We start from the raw sequence: 19,839 nt of genomic DNA, 5'->3' as shown, positions 1-19,839 counted from the left end.
CAGTAACATAATATCGAGTATCCCCATGTATGCAGGTCACACCAACAGTTTTCCCCTTATGCCGCAAGGGGTTCACCAGCTCAGCTTTTATAAGTGTCACCAAGCTACCAGAGTCTAACAGTGCCTCTACTCGGTTGCCATCTACAGTGAGTACACACATGTGCTTATCAGTCTCAGCCTGCCGGTCAGCCGTACAGGCTATCTGTGCAAAGAAAGACCCCCTGCGGTAGACATGAGCAGTATCACATTGCATAGGTTCAGTTGTAAGTGAACAATTAGCGGAAATATGGCCGAAGTCACCACACCGGAAACACTGAATCATATTAATGTCTAGTCGTTTACGGGGCAAGAACCTTCCTGGCCTGGCAGGCCTGTCTCCAGGTTCTACACCCTCAGTCTTAGGTACATCCCACCGCCCAGCACCCTTCTCCCTGGAACAGTCTTACCAGTGTCTGTGGGAGTTCGCCGGTGCGCCATCGGGGTTTGGTGGGGCATACTCCTCAGCCGCCACGTACCTCTCCACCAGCTCGACCAACTGGTCCGCGGACTTAGGGTCTGCATGGCTCACCCACTTGTGCAGAGTCGCAGGTAACGATCGCAGGTACCGGTCCATCACGACCCTTTCCACGATCTGTGGTCCCGTCAGCGTCTCGGGCTGTAGCCATTTTGAGGACAGATGGACGAGGTCATGCATCTGTGAACGTGGAGGCTTGTCCATATGGAACTCCCAGCGGTGGACCCGTTGGGCACGAACAAAGGTGGTGACTCCCAAGCGAGTTAGGATCTCCTGTTTTAGTTTTTTATAGTCCTTGGCATCAGCCAGACATAAGTCGAAATAGGCCTTTTGTGGCTCCCCAGACAAAAAAGGTGCCACCAGACTTGCCCTCTGCTCCTGGGGCCAACTCTCCCTTTTGGCCGTTCTTTCAAATGCGGCGAGATAGGCCTCCACATCATCGCCCGAAGTCATCTTTTGGAGGAAGTGACTGGCTCGTACGGAGTGAGTGGTGGTGGGAGGACCAGTAGTAACATCTCTGGGCCGGGCGACCAGGTGCTGTAACACCTCTTTTATGGCCTGGCAGGTTTCCTCAATGGCGACCTGTTGTTGCCTCTGGGCTGTCTCCAAGGCCAACAGTTGCACCCTGGTGGATTCCTGCTGAGCCCAGGTAGATTCCTGCTGAAGTTTGTTCGTCTCCTGCTGAGCTCTGGTAGATTCCTGCTGAGCTGTTGTAGCTTGGAGCAAGGCCTTAATAATGTCCTCCATTTTGTCCTGGGGTGTAGGTTGGAAGCTGAACCTTGCCTCTCTGAGCATTGGCTGACGCCTCCTCTATGGAACTCCAAGGACACAGTGTTATTTCCACACTCAAAAATTGGGTGTCTGTCCCTTTAATTTTTAAACGGAAAGTTTTCCTCTTGCTGCAACTTCAGTGTGTGTGGGTGCCCGCATTCTCCACCATATTGTGACACAGTTAGGTTAGGGGGTCCCTCTCCTGGGTAGAGGACTCCTTCCTTACACACACACACAGCAGCAGGGAAGCAGCACACCAGTCTGGATGCAAGTACAAGCTGGTCGGCGCCAGTCTTTATTGTACAATGTCAGAAATAACACAAAGAAAACATAAACGTAAATCCTAGCCCTGTCGGGGCACTAACTTCACAGGTAGTTCCCTCACTACCAGAACCTGGCAGGGCCTAATGCCCTCACCAGCAACAAAAGCACAGCACAACACTTACAAATAGGTTTTTCAAGTGTCTCTGAGCAAACTCCCTGCCTGCTCTCCCAGGTGAGACAATCAGCCCTCAACACACTAGGCTTATATTGGTCACTCTCAGGTGGAAAACTAACAAGCCTGTTACCAGGCTGCGAGAACCAAAACCTGGAGTGGCCGTGGGTGGAGCCCTCCCTCTCTTCTCACCCACAACCCCCAGGTCCCAAACCGGCTTTTCAAAAAGCCGAAACTCAAGCCTGCTACACTGCAGACTTTCTCCTGGGGATTTTAAACACATAGGACAGGAATCTGGGATAAATGTCCCTGTCACAGACCACTTTACCAGTGATCCTATCACAATACATAGGTGCTCTCTCTAGATGGGTAGGGGAATGCATAGTTACAGCTCTGTGTGACGACATTGTGGCCCCTCCCAGATACATACATAGGTAATCTCTCTAGATGGGTGAGTAAGGGAATTCCTAGTTACAGCTGTGTGACGTCATTGTGGCCCCTCCCAGATACATACATAGGTGCTCTCTCTAGATGGGTGTGTAAGGGAATTCCTAGTTACAGCTCTGTATCATAGACCCATGTTTTATGTATGTATCCTCCCAGCTCCAAAGAGTCCTCTTGTATTTCAGTTTGTACCGTAAGGGTTGGGGGAACCCTTTTACCTTCTTAGGCTGCAGGTACAGGGTACCCTCTGAATCTCAAATATTAGATCAAACCTTTAGCCTGAAGGACATATCCTAGGTAAGATGGTTGGGCTGTGTCATGGTCATTAAAATCACAAGCAATGAAGATTTGTATTTAGTTGGCCAAATTGTAATGAGACAGACAAATGTGACTTTTGCTAATAAATATTAGTATTTAACAAAAGCCTAAAGGGAGCCCTGTGTATAATATACAGGGGTGCTCCAGTCCTATCTGTTCACATTATTTCTTCTCTACCCTTTTACCATAGAACCTTCAAGCGCCTCTTGAAACAGGTAGCAGAGAACCTTGACCGGTACCGGACGTACCCTCGTCTATCGGGAGGTGAGATGTGCTCCAGCTTATCCGGGACATGGAATATAATGAATACAGTACATGAGAGTCTGATATTAAAGTTCCCAGTACTGGGAGACCCATCCCCTAACGATACGCAATGGGGGACAGTTATAAAGCCATTTGCATGGAAAAGATGTACGTGAATAGAGCAGATATAATATAATGCCAATGGTGCCTCTGTTACAGTCGGACGTGAAGCACTTGTTCCTAGAGGCTAACACTCACAAGCCGTAGGCTGAGGATGGGGAGTGTAGCAGATTCCAGGCTCTGGGTGTGATTCAGCATGGATCGCAACTGTGTAATCACATGCAATGAATCTGTGAAACTATGCTAATGTCTGCTCAGCCAGCACAGAGACGCCCACTACTGCCTCTAACATCCGTAATACCTCACAGTCCTGTGTATACATCTGTAACATTAGCCACAGCTCAGCCAGCATAGAGACACCCACTACTGCTATCTCACATCTGTAATACCTCACAGTCCTGTGTATACATCTGTAACATCAGCCACAGCACAGCCAGCATTGACCCACTACTGCTATCTCACATCTGTAATACCTCTCAGTCCTGTGTATACACCTGTAACATCAGCCACAGCTCAGCCAGCATAGAGACACCCACTACTGCTATCTCACATCTGTAATACCTCACAGTCCTGTGTATACATCTGTAACATCAGCCACAGCACAGCCAGCATAGAGACACCCACTACTGCTATCTCACATCTGTAATACCTCACAGTCCTGCTTATACATCTGTAACATCAGCCACAGCACAGCCAGCATAGAGACGCCCACTACTGCTATCTCACATCCGTAATACCTCACAGTCCTGTGTATATATCTGTAACATCAGCCACAGCTCAGCCAGCATAGAGACACTCACTATCTCACATCTGTAATACCTCACAGTCCTGTGTATACATCTGTAACATCAGCCACAGCTCAGCCAGCATAGAGACACCCACTACTGCTATCTCACATCTGTAATACCTCACAGTCCTGTGTATACATCTGTAACATCAGCCACAGCTCAGCCAGCATAGAGACACCCAGTACTGCTATCTCACATCTGTAATACCTCACAGTCCTGTGTATACATCTGTAACATCAGCCACAGCACAGCCAGCATAGAGACACCCACTACTGCTATCTCACATCTGTAATACCTCACAGTCCTGTGTATACATCTGTAACATCAGCCACAGCACAGCCAGCATAGAGACACCCACTACTGCTATCTCACATCTGTAATACCTCACAGTCCTGTGTATACATCTGTAACATCAGCCACAGCTCAGCCAGCATAGAGACACCCACTACTGCTATCTCACATCTGTAATACCTCATAGTCCTGTGTATATATCTGTAACATTAGCCACAGCACAGCCAGCATAGAGACACCCACTACTCCTATCTTACATCTGTAATACCTCACAGTCCTGTGTATACATCTGTAACATCAGCCACAGCACAGCCAGCATAGAGACACCCACTACTGCTATCTTACATCTGTAATACCTCACAGTCCTGTGTATACATCTGTAACATCAGCCACAGCACAGCCAGCATAGAGACACCCACTACTGCTATCTCACATCTGTAATACCTCACAGTCCTGTGTATACATCAGTAACATCAGCCACAGCTCAGCCAGCATAGAGACGCCCACTACTGCCTCTAACATTCGTAATACCTCACAGTCCTGTGTATACATCTGTAACATCAGCCACAGCACAGCCAGCATAGAGACGCCCACTACTCCTATCTTACATCTGTAATACCTCACAGTCCTGTGTATTCATCTGTAACATCAGCCACAACTCAGCCAGCATAGAGACACCCACTACTGCTATCTCACATCTGTAATACCTCACAGTCCTGTCTATACATCTGTAACATCAGCCACAGCTCAGCCAGCATAGAGACACCCACTACTGCCTCTAACATCCGTAATACCTCACAGTCCTGTGTATACACCTGTAACATCAGCCACAGCTCAGCCAGCATAGAGACACCCACTACTGCTATCTCACATCTGTAATACCTCACAGTCCTGTGTATACATCTGTAACATCAGCCACAGCTCAGCCAGCATAGAGACACCCACTACTGCTTTCTCGCATCTGTAATACCTCACAGTCCTATGTATACATCTGTAACATCAGCCACAGCACAGCCAGCATAGAGACACCCACTACTGCTATCTCACATCTGTAATGCCTCACAGTCCTGTGTATACATCTGTAACATCAGCCACAGCTCAGCCAGCACAGAGATGCCCACTACTGCTATATCACATCTGTAATACCTCACAGTCCTGTGTATACATCTGTAACATCAGCCACAGCACAGCCAGCATAGAGACACCCACTACTGCTATCTCACATCTGTAATACCTCACAGTCCTGTGTATACATCTGTAACATCAACCACAGCACAGCCAGCATAGAGACACCCACTACTGCTATCTCACATCTGTAATACCTCACAGTCCTGTGTATACATCTGTAACATCAGCCACAGCACAGCCAGCATAGAGACACCCACTACTGCTATCTCACATCTGTAATACCTCACAGTCCTGTGTATACATCTGTAACATCAGCCACAGCTCAGCCAGCACAGAGACGCCCACTACTGCCTCTAATATCCGTAATACCTCACAGTCCTGTGTATACATCTGTAACATCAGCCACAGCTCAGCCAGCACAGAGACGCCACTACTGCCTCTAACATCCGTAATACCTCACAGTCCTGTGTATACATCTGTAACATCAGCCACAGCTCAGCCAGCATAGAGACACCCACTACTGCTATCTCACATCTGTAATACCTCACAGTCCTGTGTATACATCTGTAACATCAGCCACAGCTCAGCCAGCACAGAGACACCCACTACTGCTATCTCACATCCATAATACCTCACAGTCCTGTGTATACATCTGTAACATCAGCCACAGCTCAGCCAGCACAGAGACGCCCACTACTGCCTCTAACATCCGTAATACCTCACAGTCCTGTGTATACATCTGTAACATCAGCCACAGCACAGCCAGCACAGAGACGCCCACTACTGCCTCTAACATCCGTAATACCTCACAGTCCTGTGTATACATTTGTAACATCAGCCACAGCTCAGCCAGCATAGAGACGCCCACTACTGCTATCTCACATCTGTAATACCTCACAGTCCTGTGTATACATCTGTAACATCAGCCACCGCTCAGCCAGCATAGAGACACCCACTACTACTGCTATCTCACATCTGTAATACCTCACAGTCCTGTGTATACATCTGTAACATCAGCCACAGCTCAGCCAGCATAGAGACGCCCACTACTGCTATCTCACATCTGTAATACCTCGCAGTCCTGTGTATACATCAGTAACATCAGCCACAGCACAGCCAGCATAGAGACACCCACTACTGCTATCTCACATCTGTAATACCTCACAGTCCTGTGTATACATCTGTAACATCAGCCACAGCACAGCCAGCATAGACACCCACTACTGCTATCTCATATCTGTAATACCTCACAGTCCTGTGTATACATCTGTAACATCAGCCACAGCACAGCCAGCGTAGAGACACCCACTACTGCTATCTCACATCTGTAATACCTCACAGTCCTGTGTATACATCTGTAACATCAGCCACAGCTCAGCCAGCATAGAGACACCCACTACTGCTATCTTACATCTGTAATACCTCACTGTCCTGTGTATACATCTGTAACATCAGCCACAGCACAGCCAGCATAGAGACACCCACTACTGCCTCTAACATCCGTAATACCTCACAGTCCTGTGTATACACCTGTAACATCAGCCACAGCACAGCCAGCATAGAGACACCCACTACTGCTATCTCACATCTGTAATACCTCACAGTCCTTTGTATACATCTGTAACATCAGCCACAGCTCAGCCAGCACAGAGACGCCCACTACTGCCTCTAATATCCGTAATACCTCACAGTCCTGTGTATACATCTGTAACATCAGCCACAGCACAGCCAGCATAGAGACACCCACTACTGCTATCTCACATCTGTAATACCTCACAGTCCTGTGTATACATCTGTAACATCAGCCATAGCACAGCCAGCATAGAGACACCCACTACTGCTATCTCACATCTGTAATACCTCACAGTCCTGTGTATACATCTGTAACATCAGCCACAGCACAGCCAGCATAGAGACACCCACTACTGCTATCTCACATCTGTAATACCTCACAGTCCTGTGTATACATCTGTAACATCAGCCACAGCACAGCCAGCATAGAGACACCCACTCTTGAGGATTGACCACAAGTTCTCAATGGGATTAAGGTCTGGGGAGTTTCCTGGCCATGGACCCAAAATTTAGATGTTTTGTTCCCTGAGCCACTTGGAGCACCTTGCCATAAGGCAAAAGTGATTACTATCATGCTGGAGAAAGCATTGTTCATCACCAAACTGTTCTTGGATGGTTGGGAGAAGTTGCTCTTGGAGGATGTTTTGGTACCATTCTTTATTCATGGCTGTGTTCTTAGGCAGAATTGTGAGTGATCCCACACATGAATGGTCTCAGGATGCTTTACTGTTGGCATGACACAGGACGATGGCCTGGTGTCAAGAAGGGCAGCAAAGAAGCCACTTCTCTCCAGGAAAAACATCAGGGACAGACTGATATTCTGCAAAAGGTACTGGGATTGGACTGCTGAGGACTGGGGTAAAGTTATTTTCTCTGATGAATCCCCTTTCAGATTGTTTGGGGCATCTGGAAAAACGCTTGTCCGAGGAAGGAAAGGTGAACGCTACCATCAGTCCTGTGTCATGCCAACAGTAACGCATCCTGAGACCATTCATGTGTGGGGTTGCTTCTCTGCCAAGGGAGGGGGATCACTCACAATTTTGCCTAAGAACACAAGAATAAAGAATGGTACCAAAACATCCTCCAAGAGCAACTTCTCCCAACCATCCAAGAAAAGTTTGGTGAGGAACAACGCCTTTTCCAGCATGATGGAGCACCTTGCCATAAGGTTCGGTGAACAAATTATCGAAATTTTGGGTCCATGGCCAGGAAACTCCCCAGACCTTTATCCCATTGAGAACTTGTGGTCAATCCTCAAGTGGCGGGTGACCAAACAAAAACCCCAAAATTCAGACAATCTCCAAGCATTGATTAGGTAAGAATGGGCGGCCATCAGTCAGTATGTGGCCCAGAAGGTGAGTGACAGCATGCCAGGGCGAATTGCAGAGGTCTTGAAAAAGAAGGGTCAACACTGCAAATATTCACTCTTTGCATAAAGTTAATGTAATTGTCAATAAAAGCCTCTGACACTTATGAAATGTTTGTAATTTTACTTTAATATGCCATAGTAACATCTGACATAAAGGTCTAAAAACACTGAAGCCGCAAACTTTGTGAAAACCAATACTTGTGTCATTCTCAAAACTTTTGGCCACGGCTGTACTGTTACTGTAACAACACAGAGCTCTGATGCTTTTCTGTCCAAACCTCTCTGGCAGTCTCTGCTCTCGAGGTCTGCAATGTATAAACTCTGCAGGTCAGGTCGTAGGTACAGGAGGCTGCATTGCAGGATTTCAGGATTGTAGGACGTAATATATAATGCAGCACAGCGCTGACACTGAATTACTTGTGATATCTCACTGTGGCCCTCATTCAGATGATGTAAACAAACCTGATTGGTTTGTGTACAGCTCAGAAGTTTGCTGATCAGCGCATGTACCGATGGGTGCTTTCGGCGATTGTCGCAGTGGCCACTAAGCTGCAGCTTGATTGACAAGCTGCGGCCGTTTAGGGCAAGGAAGGGGGGGCAACCATGAGCGTTCTGGAAAACGGAGGCGTGTCGCCCCCGTCTTCAAGGTGTCCAGAGGCCGGTGGCTGCGTCTTCACTGGACCCGGAAGTGTGATTTTGCAGCCATCCAGAGTACCCCGAGGGATGCAGCAGCAGATCACAGAGGCGTCCCTGAATCCGTTACAGGTGCACTAAGTAATATCCCTATGTAACATTGTAACCCTGGGTTTTAGACAAGTTCTGACACACGAACTCCCCCAGTGTCCTGCTATTGAAAGGGTTAATAAAAAGACATTTTTATATTTTCATTATACAGAATGCGGAGGGAAAAACTTCCATTTTGTGCACAAATCTGCCGACCTGGAAAGCGCGGTGAACGGCACGATCCGATCGGCCTTCGAGTACAGCGGTCAGAAGTGCTCTGCCTGCTCCCGGCTCTACGCTCCCGACTCTCTGTGGCCCCAGATCAAAGCCCGACTGCTGGAGGAACACGGCAAGATCAAAGTGGGAAATGTGAGTGGAGATTTTCAGCTCCCGTGTGGGGGTTTCTCAGCGGGAGTCTGATGGGATTAGAGTGTGCGTTAGGCCAGGGCTAATACCTGCTGAACCATCCGCCTCTCTTATCCTGTCAGGGACGGGAGGGGGGGAGAAAAATGAGGAGTTAGGGAATGCAGGAATTTATCGTAAGTAGCCATTAACCCGATGTATTAATTGAATAGAAGCGTCCGTTCCTTGTCAGGTGGGAAGTGTCATTTTAGAAGCTGGAGGTTGTGTGAGGATTTAGCGAATGTTCCTGCTCTTCTGCCTGATCCATGACATTCAGTGAGGAGCTTTGGGTAACACATTAATGATCCTGAAACTCTCTGATCTGGTTTCTCTGCTTTAATTCCCAGCCTGCAGATGACTTCAGCACCTTCACATCTGCCGTTATTGATGAAAAGGCAAGTACCGGGATTTATGTTATCTGGGTGGCAGATACAGCCAACGTGCGTGTGTGTGCCCGATATATGCTGGGAGCTTTCTTTCTGTATCTCCTGCAATATTTAGACCAGTGGTCGGGGAACAGGGGTAAATTACCCCACATGGGGTAAAAATAAAATTCCTGGGGGTAATGGACGGACAGCCGGGCATGCATATGAATCATTCTATAATATAGACTGATTCCTATGCATGCCCGGCTGTGCCGCAGGGAGGCTCTAAGCCGGACGCCCGCTGAGATGATATTACCAGCAGGCGCCCGGCTCCTTCCCTGCAGCGCCGCGTTAGCCGGAGGCTGGAGTTCTCTTCTGAACTCCAGCTTCCGGCTCTCTCCGTGCGCACTATGGGAGAGACGTCACGACGTTTCTCCCATAGTTCCGAGGAGCAGCCGGGCGGACAGGACGGTGGCGGATGCAGGAGCGGGGATTAAGGTAAGTGGGGGTTTTTTGTACAAGCGGCACTACAGGGGCATTATATGGGGGCACTACTACAGGGGCATTATATGTGGGCTCTACTACATGGGCATTATATGGGGGCACTACTACAGGGGCATTATATGGGGCACTACTACAGGGGCATTATATGGGGTCACTACTAAAGGGGCATTATATGGGGCATTACTACAGGGTCATTATATGGGGCACTACTACAGGGGCATTATATGGGGGCACTACTACAGGGGCATTATATGGGCCACTACTACAGGGGCATTATATGGGGGCTCTACTACAGGGACATTATATGGGGGCACTACTACAGGGGCATTATATGGTGGGCTCTACTACAGGGGCATTATATGGGGGCACTACTACAGGGGCATTATATGGGGCACTACTACAGGGGCATTATATGGGGGCACTACTACAGGGACATTATATGGGGGCTCTACTACAGGGACATTATATGAGGGCACTACTACAGGAGCATTATATGGGGGCACTACTATATGATTTCCTTCCTTCCAAATCAAGGGGGTAACGTCGGCGTATCTAAATATATTTTGGGGTAAAAGGTAAAAAAGTTCCCTGACCCCTGATTTAGACAATTGCAGTTATTTTGATAATTGTGAAGGGCTTGCGGTAAATGACACAAATTTTTGTAGTGTCACATAAGCGCCAGAATCCTTTTCAGTAACCGAGAGGAGATCTTGAGCTCAACACAAAACCTCCTCTTTGTTTTTAGAGTGCACCAGTCTCCGGCGTGGTTTTGTCTCTACACCAATATTCATTAGAATGCAGCCCATCCATCCATTGGGACCCAGTGTGGTCACTGAGGCGTGATTCTCCGCACATACTATAAAATCACATGTAACATGAATATACAGTAGCTACAACAAAACGAAAAAAATACAAACTTTTACCTAATTTATGTGTAAACACCTAAATGAACCCCAGGGTAATCGATCTTCAGATGTCACATCATATTAATGTAACTGGACGGAAGTGGATTCTAATGCTGCATACACACGTAAAGATTTTCTGTCCAACCATCCAACTAGCTGATTGGTTGGAATGAAAATCTGGTAATGTATGGGAGTAACTGATGATCAGCAATTTGCTCCTAAATGCCAGAAAACAGATGAAAATGGTCGTTAGACAAGTTTGTTAAACGTTTGATCTAAACAATTTGTTCAAACAACAGTTTTTGTCCATTTTCCGGTGTTTGGGAGCAAATTGCTGATTGTCATTTGCTTTCATACATTACCAGATTTTCATTCCAACCAATCAACTAGTTGGATGGTTGGACAGAAAATCTTTACGTGTGTTTGCAGCTTAAGATGTTTCAATTGGTTTCAAAAACAATTATCCGTGAAAGACATCACAGTTGGCTAATTTGTTTATAAGCAAGAGCTTCATCATGAAAATCAGGGAATATTCAAAAGCCAATGAGATAAATTTATTGAAAAGCCCTAATAATTGGTAGAATATACTACTATGTCAGACCTTTAATATTCCCCAGAACACTTTCTGTCCATCATAAAGAAATGGGCCATCCTCCAAAATGGAACATCCATGTAAATCGGGGCACTTTGTTAGTGAGTCCAGTGATGTACCCAGGAAATTATAATCTTGCATTACAGGGAAGGTAGAAACTGTGCATTGTAGAACAGCCCGGCCACATAACACACACATTGAACATTATCGGTGAAGAGTTACATGAAATCTCACCTACAGTTAGCCAGGCAGCATCCGGGTGAGAGTCTTATACAAAGCGCGAGATTGTACGGTCTGACGAGACCAAGGTTGAACTTTGTGGCCTCAGTGCTAAGTGTTGTCCTTGTCGCAAACCTGACACTGCGCATAATCCCAAAACGCTCTCCCTACCGTGCAGCATGACGGCCAGAGCATAGTACTGTGGGGGATTCTCTGCTTCAAAGATTCTGGGGAATAACTGCAGTGTCCAGATCTATAAAGCTGGTGGTGAGCTGACCAGACAGACTCATTTTAAAATAAAAGAAAATTAACTTATGTAATCAATTGTTACTTATTTTTTATTATTATCTGTAATGCATTTAAGATTCAGCATTAGCCCCCATTATAAATTCCAGAGTCATTTACGGTGACTAGCAGAGAATTTAGGCCCCGAATCAGCGATGGACGCGGCTGCCATGTGAAAATATGGAAATGTCGCATCTGTCGGGATATGTATTGAGACGCTCATCCGCGGTTTCACCGATCCGAGCGCGTGCATACAAAGACGCAGGCACGATCGCAGGTCCTTCCATAATAGGACGGCAAGAGCCATGTTATCTGCGTCCTGGATCACAGGCTGTGACCTGCCGCGAACGCTCACCCATTGACTCCCCCAAATGGTGCTTGACTGTCACTCACCCTGCGTGAAAATACTCGCTGCGAGTGACTACGATAATGGAATTTGACGCATGTGCCATGCAACTCGGACACATACGCAGATAGCCGATTATCGCTCAACTGCGTAAACATCGGAATAGCATACAATTCAGAATCACACCATTATGCTGGGTACACACTTAAACGACGGATTGTCACCAGTCCAATCAGCCGTCTAAGCGGTCACTTTTTAAGCTATAGACACTTACCAATCGGCTGCTCGATATGTCTGACCTGACATTACAACTGGGCGGGCATTTAGATGTGTCCTCCCAGTTGTGATGTCTGTGTCGGCGCTCCCTGCAGCCAAAGTACAGTAAGCCGGCGGAACGCCCGTACACGTGCAGATATATCGGTATAGGCTGTGCTGCAGGGCCAACCTAATATTACTGTGAACAACATTGATCCACTATTAGTTTGTGATTCGTCACATTTATCGTTCCTGCAATATATCAATAAGTGTGTACCCAGCTTTAGACAGGTACTGGGAATTTCATTATTGATTATTACTGTGGGATTTCATCCCGAATACTCAGTCCTGTAATCACAGCTATTTCCTGAGATAAAATAATATTGTTATTAAAAAAATATATCGTTATTAATCTAGAATATAATTATTATTTTTTTTTTTTTTTACATTTAATCATAGATCACATTTTTAACTTGACTTATACTATTCTGAGTTTCTGGTAACTCCCCAAGTGCCCCCTGGTTTAGGAAACAAAAAATTAGGATGGAAAGTTAAAAACAAAAAACACCAGCAAAGCATTCCGTTGTTCCAAGTCTGTATAACTCAATGAGACTGTCGGAATAATACATACCTCATACATCCCGCCAGTAAACGTTTGTTATTTCCCCTGGTTGGCTAAATATGTAAAAGCAACTTTGCTAACAAATACATGAAAGTTCATCTTTTAGCGATTGTAATTTAGCGTGGTTACACTGAAACAGGCGTGGTTACAAATGTAAATGAGCAGCGAGTCTTTTCCAGCCGCACGCGGTCGCCTCTTACATCTGCGCTGTTTTCTTGTAAGCGGTAAATGAGTGCGAGAATAATGCCGCCATTCTCTGTCTCCCGCTAGTCATTCAGGCGGATTCAGGGATGGATAAAACACGCGGAGGAATCGCCCAGTCTAGCTATCCTGGCGGGGGGCAAGTGCAGCGACAAAGTTGGGTATTTCGTGGAACCCACTATAATCGAGAGCACAGATCCCAAAGAGAAAATAATGATGGAGGTAAGTAGACCGCGTGTTGCTGTGACTCATTATTAATGTCATCATTATCTATGCACTGTGATCTCTTTTGCTGCAGGAAATATTCGGACCAGTGTTAGCAGTTTACGTTTATCCAGAAAATAAATACAAAGAAGTTCTACAGCTGATAGACTCCACTTCCCCATATGGCCTCACGGGGGCAGTGTTTGCCCAAGATAAGTAAGTTGTGCTCCTGTATCAGCAGTTTTAGCTCAGGGAACGATAATAGGGTCTCATTTATGGCTCCAATTATTATTAGCAGTCTGGGTAATACACCTTCCTTTGGCGTTTACAATAGGCGGGATTAATTCTGGAACAACACACATTGTGCTGCAGGTATAATCTTTATGGCCTTTCCATGAGGTCCCTCTTAGCTTGCTATCAGCCTAATTGCTGTAAATGGTTTTATAACTGTGACCTACACCTGTCTCGGGGTAATATATAACCAGTATGTGAGATAAAGTCAGAGGATGCAGCCTGCTCCAGGAACTTTTCATTCTGCCAGTGACTTTCCCCATGTAGTGACTGACGCGCTCTTCTCTATTACGTGCTGTACAAACGCCATCTAATACAGTGCAGAGAAAACCTTGCGCTTTGGGCCTGATTCAGACCCTCTCGCAAGCGGGCACTCGCATGTACGCGGCCGATGTTATGCAATTGCGCATGCATCGCAGTGCGCGAACTAGTCAGAGCGATCGGGAAGCGCTCGCTCGCCCTGCAAAGACAGCCCAGAGGAATGAGTGACAGGAGAGGCCGTTTGTGGGTGGTAACAGGGGCAGGGCAGTAGTAACGGGGGAGTGGAGGTGCGAACGCAGGCGTGCCTGAGTGTTTCAACGTCGTTTCAGAGACGTGCATATTTAACAGGCAGCGTCATAGCACACGTCACCTGTTTGAATTATACACCGAAGTACTCGCAGTGCTTGCGGTAGGGTACAGTCAACCGCAAGCGCTGCGGTCAGATCCAATGGAACCCGATGTACCGATGCTTGTATATACTTCCTGGAGATGACGTTCGCTAGTTTCGCTAGTGGGCGGCTACGGCGTCTGTAAATACAAAGTGATCGCACGCCAAGACTTATTCAATTTGAAGCGAAAAGTCAGTTTCCGCTTGTTTTTGGCAGAAACTTTTCGCCGATGACGTCATTTTCGCCTGTTTTGCTTTTACCCCGTATTCAATTTGAAAGACTTTCCACCTAGGCGGAAAGTCAAAGCAATGTAATAGGCAAAAAATTTTCGCCTATGAATGGGAGGCGGAAAAAAGTGCAGAATTGGGGTTTTGGGGTGCAACGTTTCGGGAACCCTGTGCAGCTTTCAGACAGTCCCCCAAAGGTAATCTGTGTCAAAAAAATGTAAAAAAAATACTTAAGGACACCCCAAAAAAAGACTTTGAAAAAGGGGGCAAAACAAAAATGTTTGGGTACAAACTTAAAAACTAGCGAACTTGACTCTGGGGGGGATCCCCAAGTGTTTTTTTGATTGCAGGTGCTTGCGGCAGGTGGATTTTTCAGCTTCACTTTAGCAACTATTAAATATGCAGACCCCCATTTTCAAGTACCCCAAATTTGCTGGGATAAGTTATTTTCTGGAAAAAAACCTCCTGAATACTATTCTGCACCACGTATAGAAAAACGCTATTTAGCAGCTATTCAGCCCGTTTAAAATCACCAAATACCTTCAGCAAGCCAAATCGGGGGGTACCATAGCTAACCCCCTTGTCAGAGCATCTTTTGGGGGGAGTCAGGCTGATTTCCTCAAAACTGACAGGACTTTTTGCCTGTTTCAATTTTGCCGGGTCCCGTTTTCGCCTACTTCCTTATTGAATAAGGTTAAGCAGGGATGGCTGCGATACGCTTCCGCCTGCAAAGTAGGCGATAAGTTCGGGCCGCGAAAAAGTATCGCGGCTCGGCTCATAGCAAGCGTGGTTATGCCTTGCGGTGCGATCGCCTACCTTGACGTCACTTAGCTGAATTTCCATACGCTGGGAGCGAGCGGCCGCATCTAGCGAGCGGGTCCGAATCAGGCTCACTGTAACACAGTGTCAGAAGCAGAGCCATGGAAGCCTGCGGCACAGTGTACCATATCCCCATAATACGCCCAGCCGAGTATTGCAGGCAACATGACACTGGTGTAAATCAAAAGTTTGGCAGAAAGAGTGTATACAGCTCCATACACTCACATTACGATATGGACTGTCATGTTATATTGCCTACATCAGGCTTTGAGAACAAACATGGGAAAGCATTAGGGTCACACAGGGCGTTTAGTGTCAGCCTGTGATTACGATGATTTATCTTTCCTCTGTAACTAGGAACATCGTGCGTGAGGCGACAGACGTCCTGCGGAACGCAGCTGGTAACTTCTACATCAATGACAAATCAACAGGGGCAGTGGTGGCTCAGCAGCCCTTCGGAGGGTCCCGGGCGTCGGGTGAGTTATAGGGTCCAGGTCTCACAGATATGACACACATCAATCGTTTCTCCATATTAATGAGCCATGCCTTACCGAGAATCCTGCCGTCCACCAGACCCTCTATCCTTCTACTAACCAATGGGTCCAGCCTAGGGTGTTGTAGAAGCATAACTATCAGAAGCAACATTTTACATATACCCCTTTTCAACCCCCACAATAACCCGGGTTATTGCCGGGTCTTCCCGGGTTGCAGCTCAGTGGAAAAGAGTCCCCGTAAAATAACCCGGGTCCAGTGATCCGGGAATCCGAGCCTGGTCACCACCAGGGTTGAACCCGGGAAGGACCCGTGTAAACGGTATGGTGTGGCCCTTGCTATGATGTGGCCCTTGCTGTGCGATGATGTGGCCCTTGCTGTGCGATGATGTGGCCCTTGCAGTGCGATGACGTGGCCCTTGCTGTGCGATGACGTGGCCCTTGCTGTGCGATGACGTGGCCCTTGTTGTGCGATGTCGTGGCCCTTGTTGTGCGATGATGTGGCATGTCAGGGGGTTAGGGGCTTGTGCTGCTGCAGGGGATCACAACTGTACTCCGTACCTTCGTTCTCGCTGGCTGAGATCGCCCCAGAAAACAAGCACCTTCCTGGCTGTATGCTGTTGTAGACCAATGCGTTTCGTTTGACTTAGGATCAAAACAAATCCTTAGACCATAGCCCTCGTCCCAAAGCAGATAAGAGAACTATTATTAAGATATTTTATACATACTATTTCATTCATCTTTGTGATAAACACATCAGAATATTACATCTTTGCTTTTTTTAGTTTAAATAAACATAATGCACAACAGAAAACACAGCCGCCACACCGTACATTCACACCGGACTTCTTGCGCCCAGGTACACGGAACACAATTACTCCCGATAACAGACAAGCGGTCTGGAATGAGTCACTAGTACCAATGACAGCACACCTGTAACCTCCGGAGAACATCACCTTAAGCAGGGAATCCGCCAGCCTCAGAATGCTGTTCACTTAATTTTTTCACTATTGCCACAGGTACGAATGACAAACCCGGCGGTGTACACTACATCCTGCGCTGGACCTCGCCGCAAGCCATCAAAGAGACCCACGTCCCCCTGACCGAATGGAAGTACCCTTACATGCAGTGAAAGAGGTGTCCATACGTGTGAGAGAGGAACAGACTGTGAACATCCTCTCCCAATGTTTTTAACCCTCATGGAAACGACGACACCGTCTTCAGACTACTGAGCCTGAAAGTCGCTAAACAGTATTTTTAATCCGATCTTTTAAATCAGGAAATTATTTTAAAATCTGTTTGTTTGTTTTATTTAACTGAGAACTCTGAAACGCTTCCTGCCCACAGTGGTAACGCCATTGTGCGCTGTTACCGGCACCATCCGACAGACCAATTACAATGAAAATCCCAATTATGATCATTAAATTAGGCGGACACCTGTAGGGGCGCAGCGATTACCTGCGAGAATCATCAGGTGATTGCTGCTAAGTATGGCCACAGCTTCCTTCAGGCGATGCCACATGTAGTACACAGGTTTTTATTTCACTGGTCATTTAATTAAACAGCTTACACAAATAGGCTAAAGCTGGCCACACACTAGACCAACTTAGATCCAACCAGCCAACTTGTTGATTGGGTGGAATGAAAATCTGGTAACGTATGGGAGTAACTGATGATCAGTAATTTGCTCCTAAATGCCAGAAAACAGATTAAAATGGACGTTCAGACAAGTTTGTTAAATGTTTGATCTAAACTCTTTATTCAAACAACAGTTTTGGTCCATTTTCCAGCATCTGGGAGCAAATTGCTGTTTGTATTCCTTACCAGATTTTCATTCCAACCAATCAACAAGTTGGCTGGTTGGACAGATAATCTTTAGATGTGTGGCCAGCTTTAAGCTGGCCACACACTAGACCAATTTACATCCAACCTGCCAACTTGTTGATTGGGTGGAATGAAAATCTGGTAAGGAATGGGAGTAACTGATGATCAGTAATTTGCTCCTAAATGTCAGAAAACAGATGAAAATGGTCGTTCAGACAAATTTGTTAAATGTTTGATCTAAACTATTTGTTCAAACAACAGTTTTGGTCCGTTTTCCAGCGTTTGGGAGCAAATTGCTGATTGTATTCCTTACCAGATTTTCATTCCACCCAATCAACTAGTTGGCTGGTTGGATGTAAGTTGGTCTAGTGTGTGGCCAGCTTTAGTCCTTGGTTTTACATTCAAATATTTTTCAACGATCAACGCTTCGCTACAAGGCCCTCACCAACACTTCCTATTTCATTTACACCGGCGGAGTCTTGCGACGAGAGCGGCCACCCCCACCCCCCCCCCCCCGCGCTGTCAACGTCCCATAAACTAGCACTTACACAGCCTGAAAGTTCTTTATTTTGTTTTTCGTAGACTTTGGTGAAAAAGAGAAAAATAAATAAATAAATATAGATATACACTCTCTCGGGCTTAATCGTTTACATGCCACATTATTGATTTTGAAGTAGTCATTACACTTACAGTATGTGATATTTTTAGGTTCCTTATTCCTCACATATCGCCAGCAGGGGAAGGAAGACATCTTTAAAACATGACCTCCACCTCCAGACATTGCAATGTAATGTGTAAGCATTTAGATGACCACTCGCTTAGATTTTTGCATAAAAATATATATATTTTTAAATGAATAACCTTAAGTTTGCTGAATAAGATGGCTGCCTGGCCTTCTGTCACTACAGAGTATAATATATAAAGGGGGTCTGTGTATTAAGCCTTGGATGGAGATAAAGTACCAACCAATCAGCTCCTGTCATTTTTCCGAACGCTGCCTTTAAAGTGACAGGAGCTGATTGGTTGGTACTTTATCACTCTCCAAGGCTTAGCACATCTAACTTAGAATGAGGCCTGTGTGTACTACTGATACAATGGCTGAGCTCTAGTGCCAGACTGGTTACTTTATTCCGTCCTTTTTAATTATTTCAGACTTTTTTTTTCATTTTAAATCATACTCTTGATTGTAAATAAAATGATTTGGTTGTGTAGTTATTATTGAACAGGTGTTTGGATTTTTTTTTTTCTGTTTACATTTTTTGGTCATTATATATAATACATACATACTGTACGTCAGGGATGGGGAACCTCAGGCCCGGGGGCCGTATAAGGCCTGTGGAATCATTTAGTCTGGTCCTCGGAGCTTTTCTCTGCTGGCCTCATCTGGCCATCAGGATGCCTAGAATAGCACCCTACAGCCAGAATCTATGCAGCAGAGCCGCCTGGGGCGTCCTTAGGAAGCTTCAGACGGTCACACCGCTGCCCTTACAGCTCCCCGGAGCATCCTCAGGATGCTCCTGGCATTGCTGTAATCACCGGCGATTGTGGCCCCGCCCCTATGTGACATCACGTGGCCTGCAGCGGGCCCGCGAATAATGTTATATATATCAAGACGGCCCTCGGCAGATAAAAGGTTCCCCACCCCTGCTCTACGTATATAAGATGGAATCACTGTCACAAGAGCTGAAGATAATCTGAGGCTCAAACCAAAAATAAATCAGAACAACTTTCCTGTCTTCTGCGGTAATGTAACGGCAAACAGTCCTGCGCAAATGGCCCCAATAAACATTGTAATGACTCTTTGTAAGTAATTTTGCTACAAAGTTCTATATTTCTGCATTAATGGTATTATACTGTATAGTGGAATAAACCTGTAGACCAGAGGGTGAGCACTGGGCGAGTCTGCTGCTGATTACTACG

At 46.3% G+C, this 19,839-nt stretch overlaps 1 protein-coding gene across 1 annotated transcript in view; it reads left to right on the top strand.

The window, feature by feature from the left end:
- ALDH4A1 (aldehyde dehydrogenase 4 family member A1) overlaps positions 1–19,142 on the top strand; it is a 56,066-nt gene extending 36,924 nt beyond the window's left edge. The window contains exons 9-15 of the mRNA XM_088466271.1: positions 2,674–2,747; positions 8,890–9,086; positions 9,467–9,514; positions 13,483–13,635; positions 13,712–13,833; positions 15,962–16,080; positions 17,115–19,142. Of these exons, the coding sequence (XP_088322397.1) occupies positions 2,674–2,747; positions 8,890–9,086; positions 9,467–9,514; positions 13,483–13,635; positions 13,712–13,833; positions 15,962–16,080; positions 17,115–17,227 (826 nt within the window). The 3' untranslated portion in view covers positions 17,228–19,142. The remainder of the gene's footprint in view (positions 1–2,673; positions 2,748–8,889; positions 9,087–9,466; positions 9,515–13,482; positions 13,636–13,711; positions 13,834–15,961; positions 16,081–17,114) is intronic.
- Positions 19,143–19,839: the final 697 nt, after the last annotated feature.

Source organism: Taudactylus pleione, unplaced genomic scaffold (genome assembly GCF_031769625.1).
Source record: "Taudactylus pleione unplaced genomic scaffold, aTauple2 ptg002751l, whole genome shotgun sequence".
Classification (NCBI taxonomy): domain Eukaryota; kingdom Metazoa; phylum Chordata; class Amphibia; order Anura; family Myobatrachidae; genus Taudactylus; species Taudactylus pleione.
Note: the sequence above shows the minus strand (reverse complement) of the source record. Positions and strands in the feature narration are given on the sequence as shown.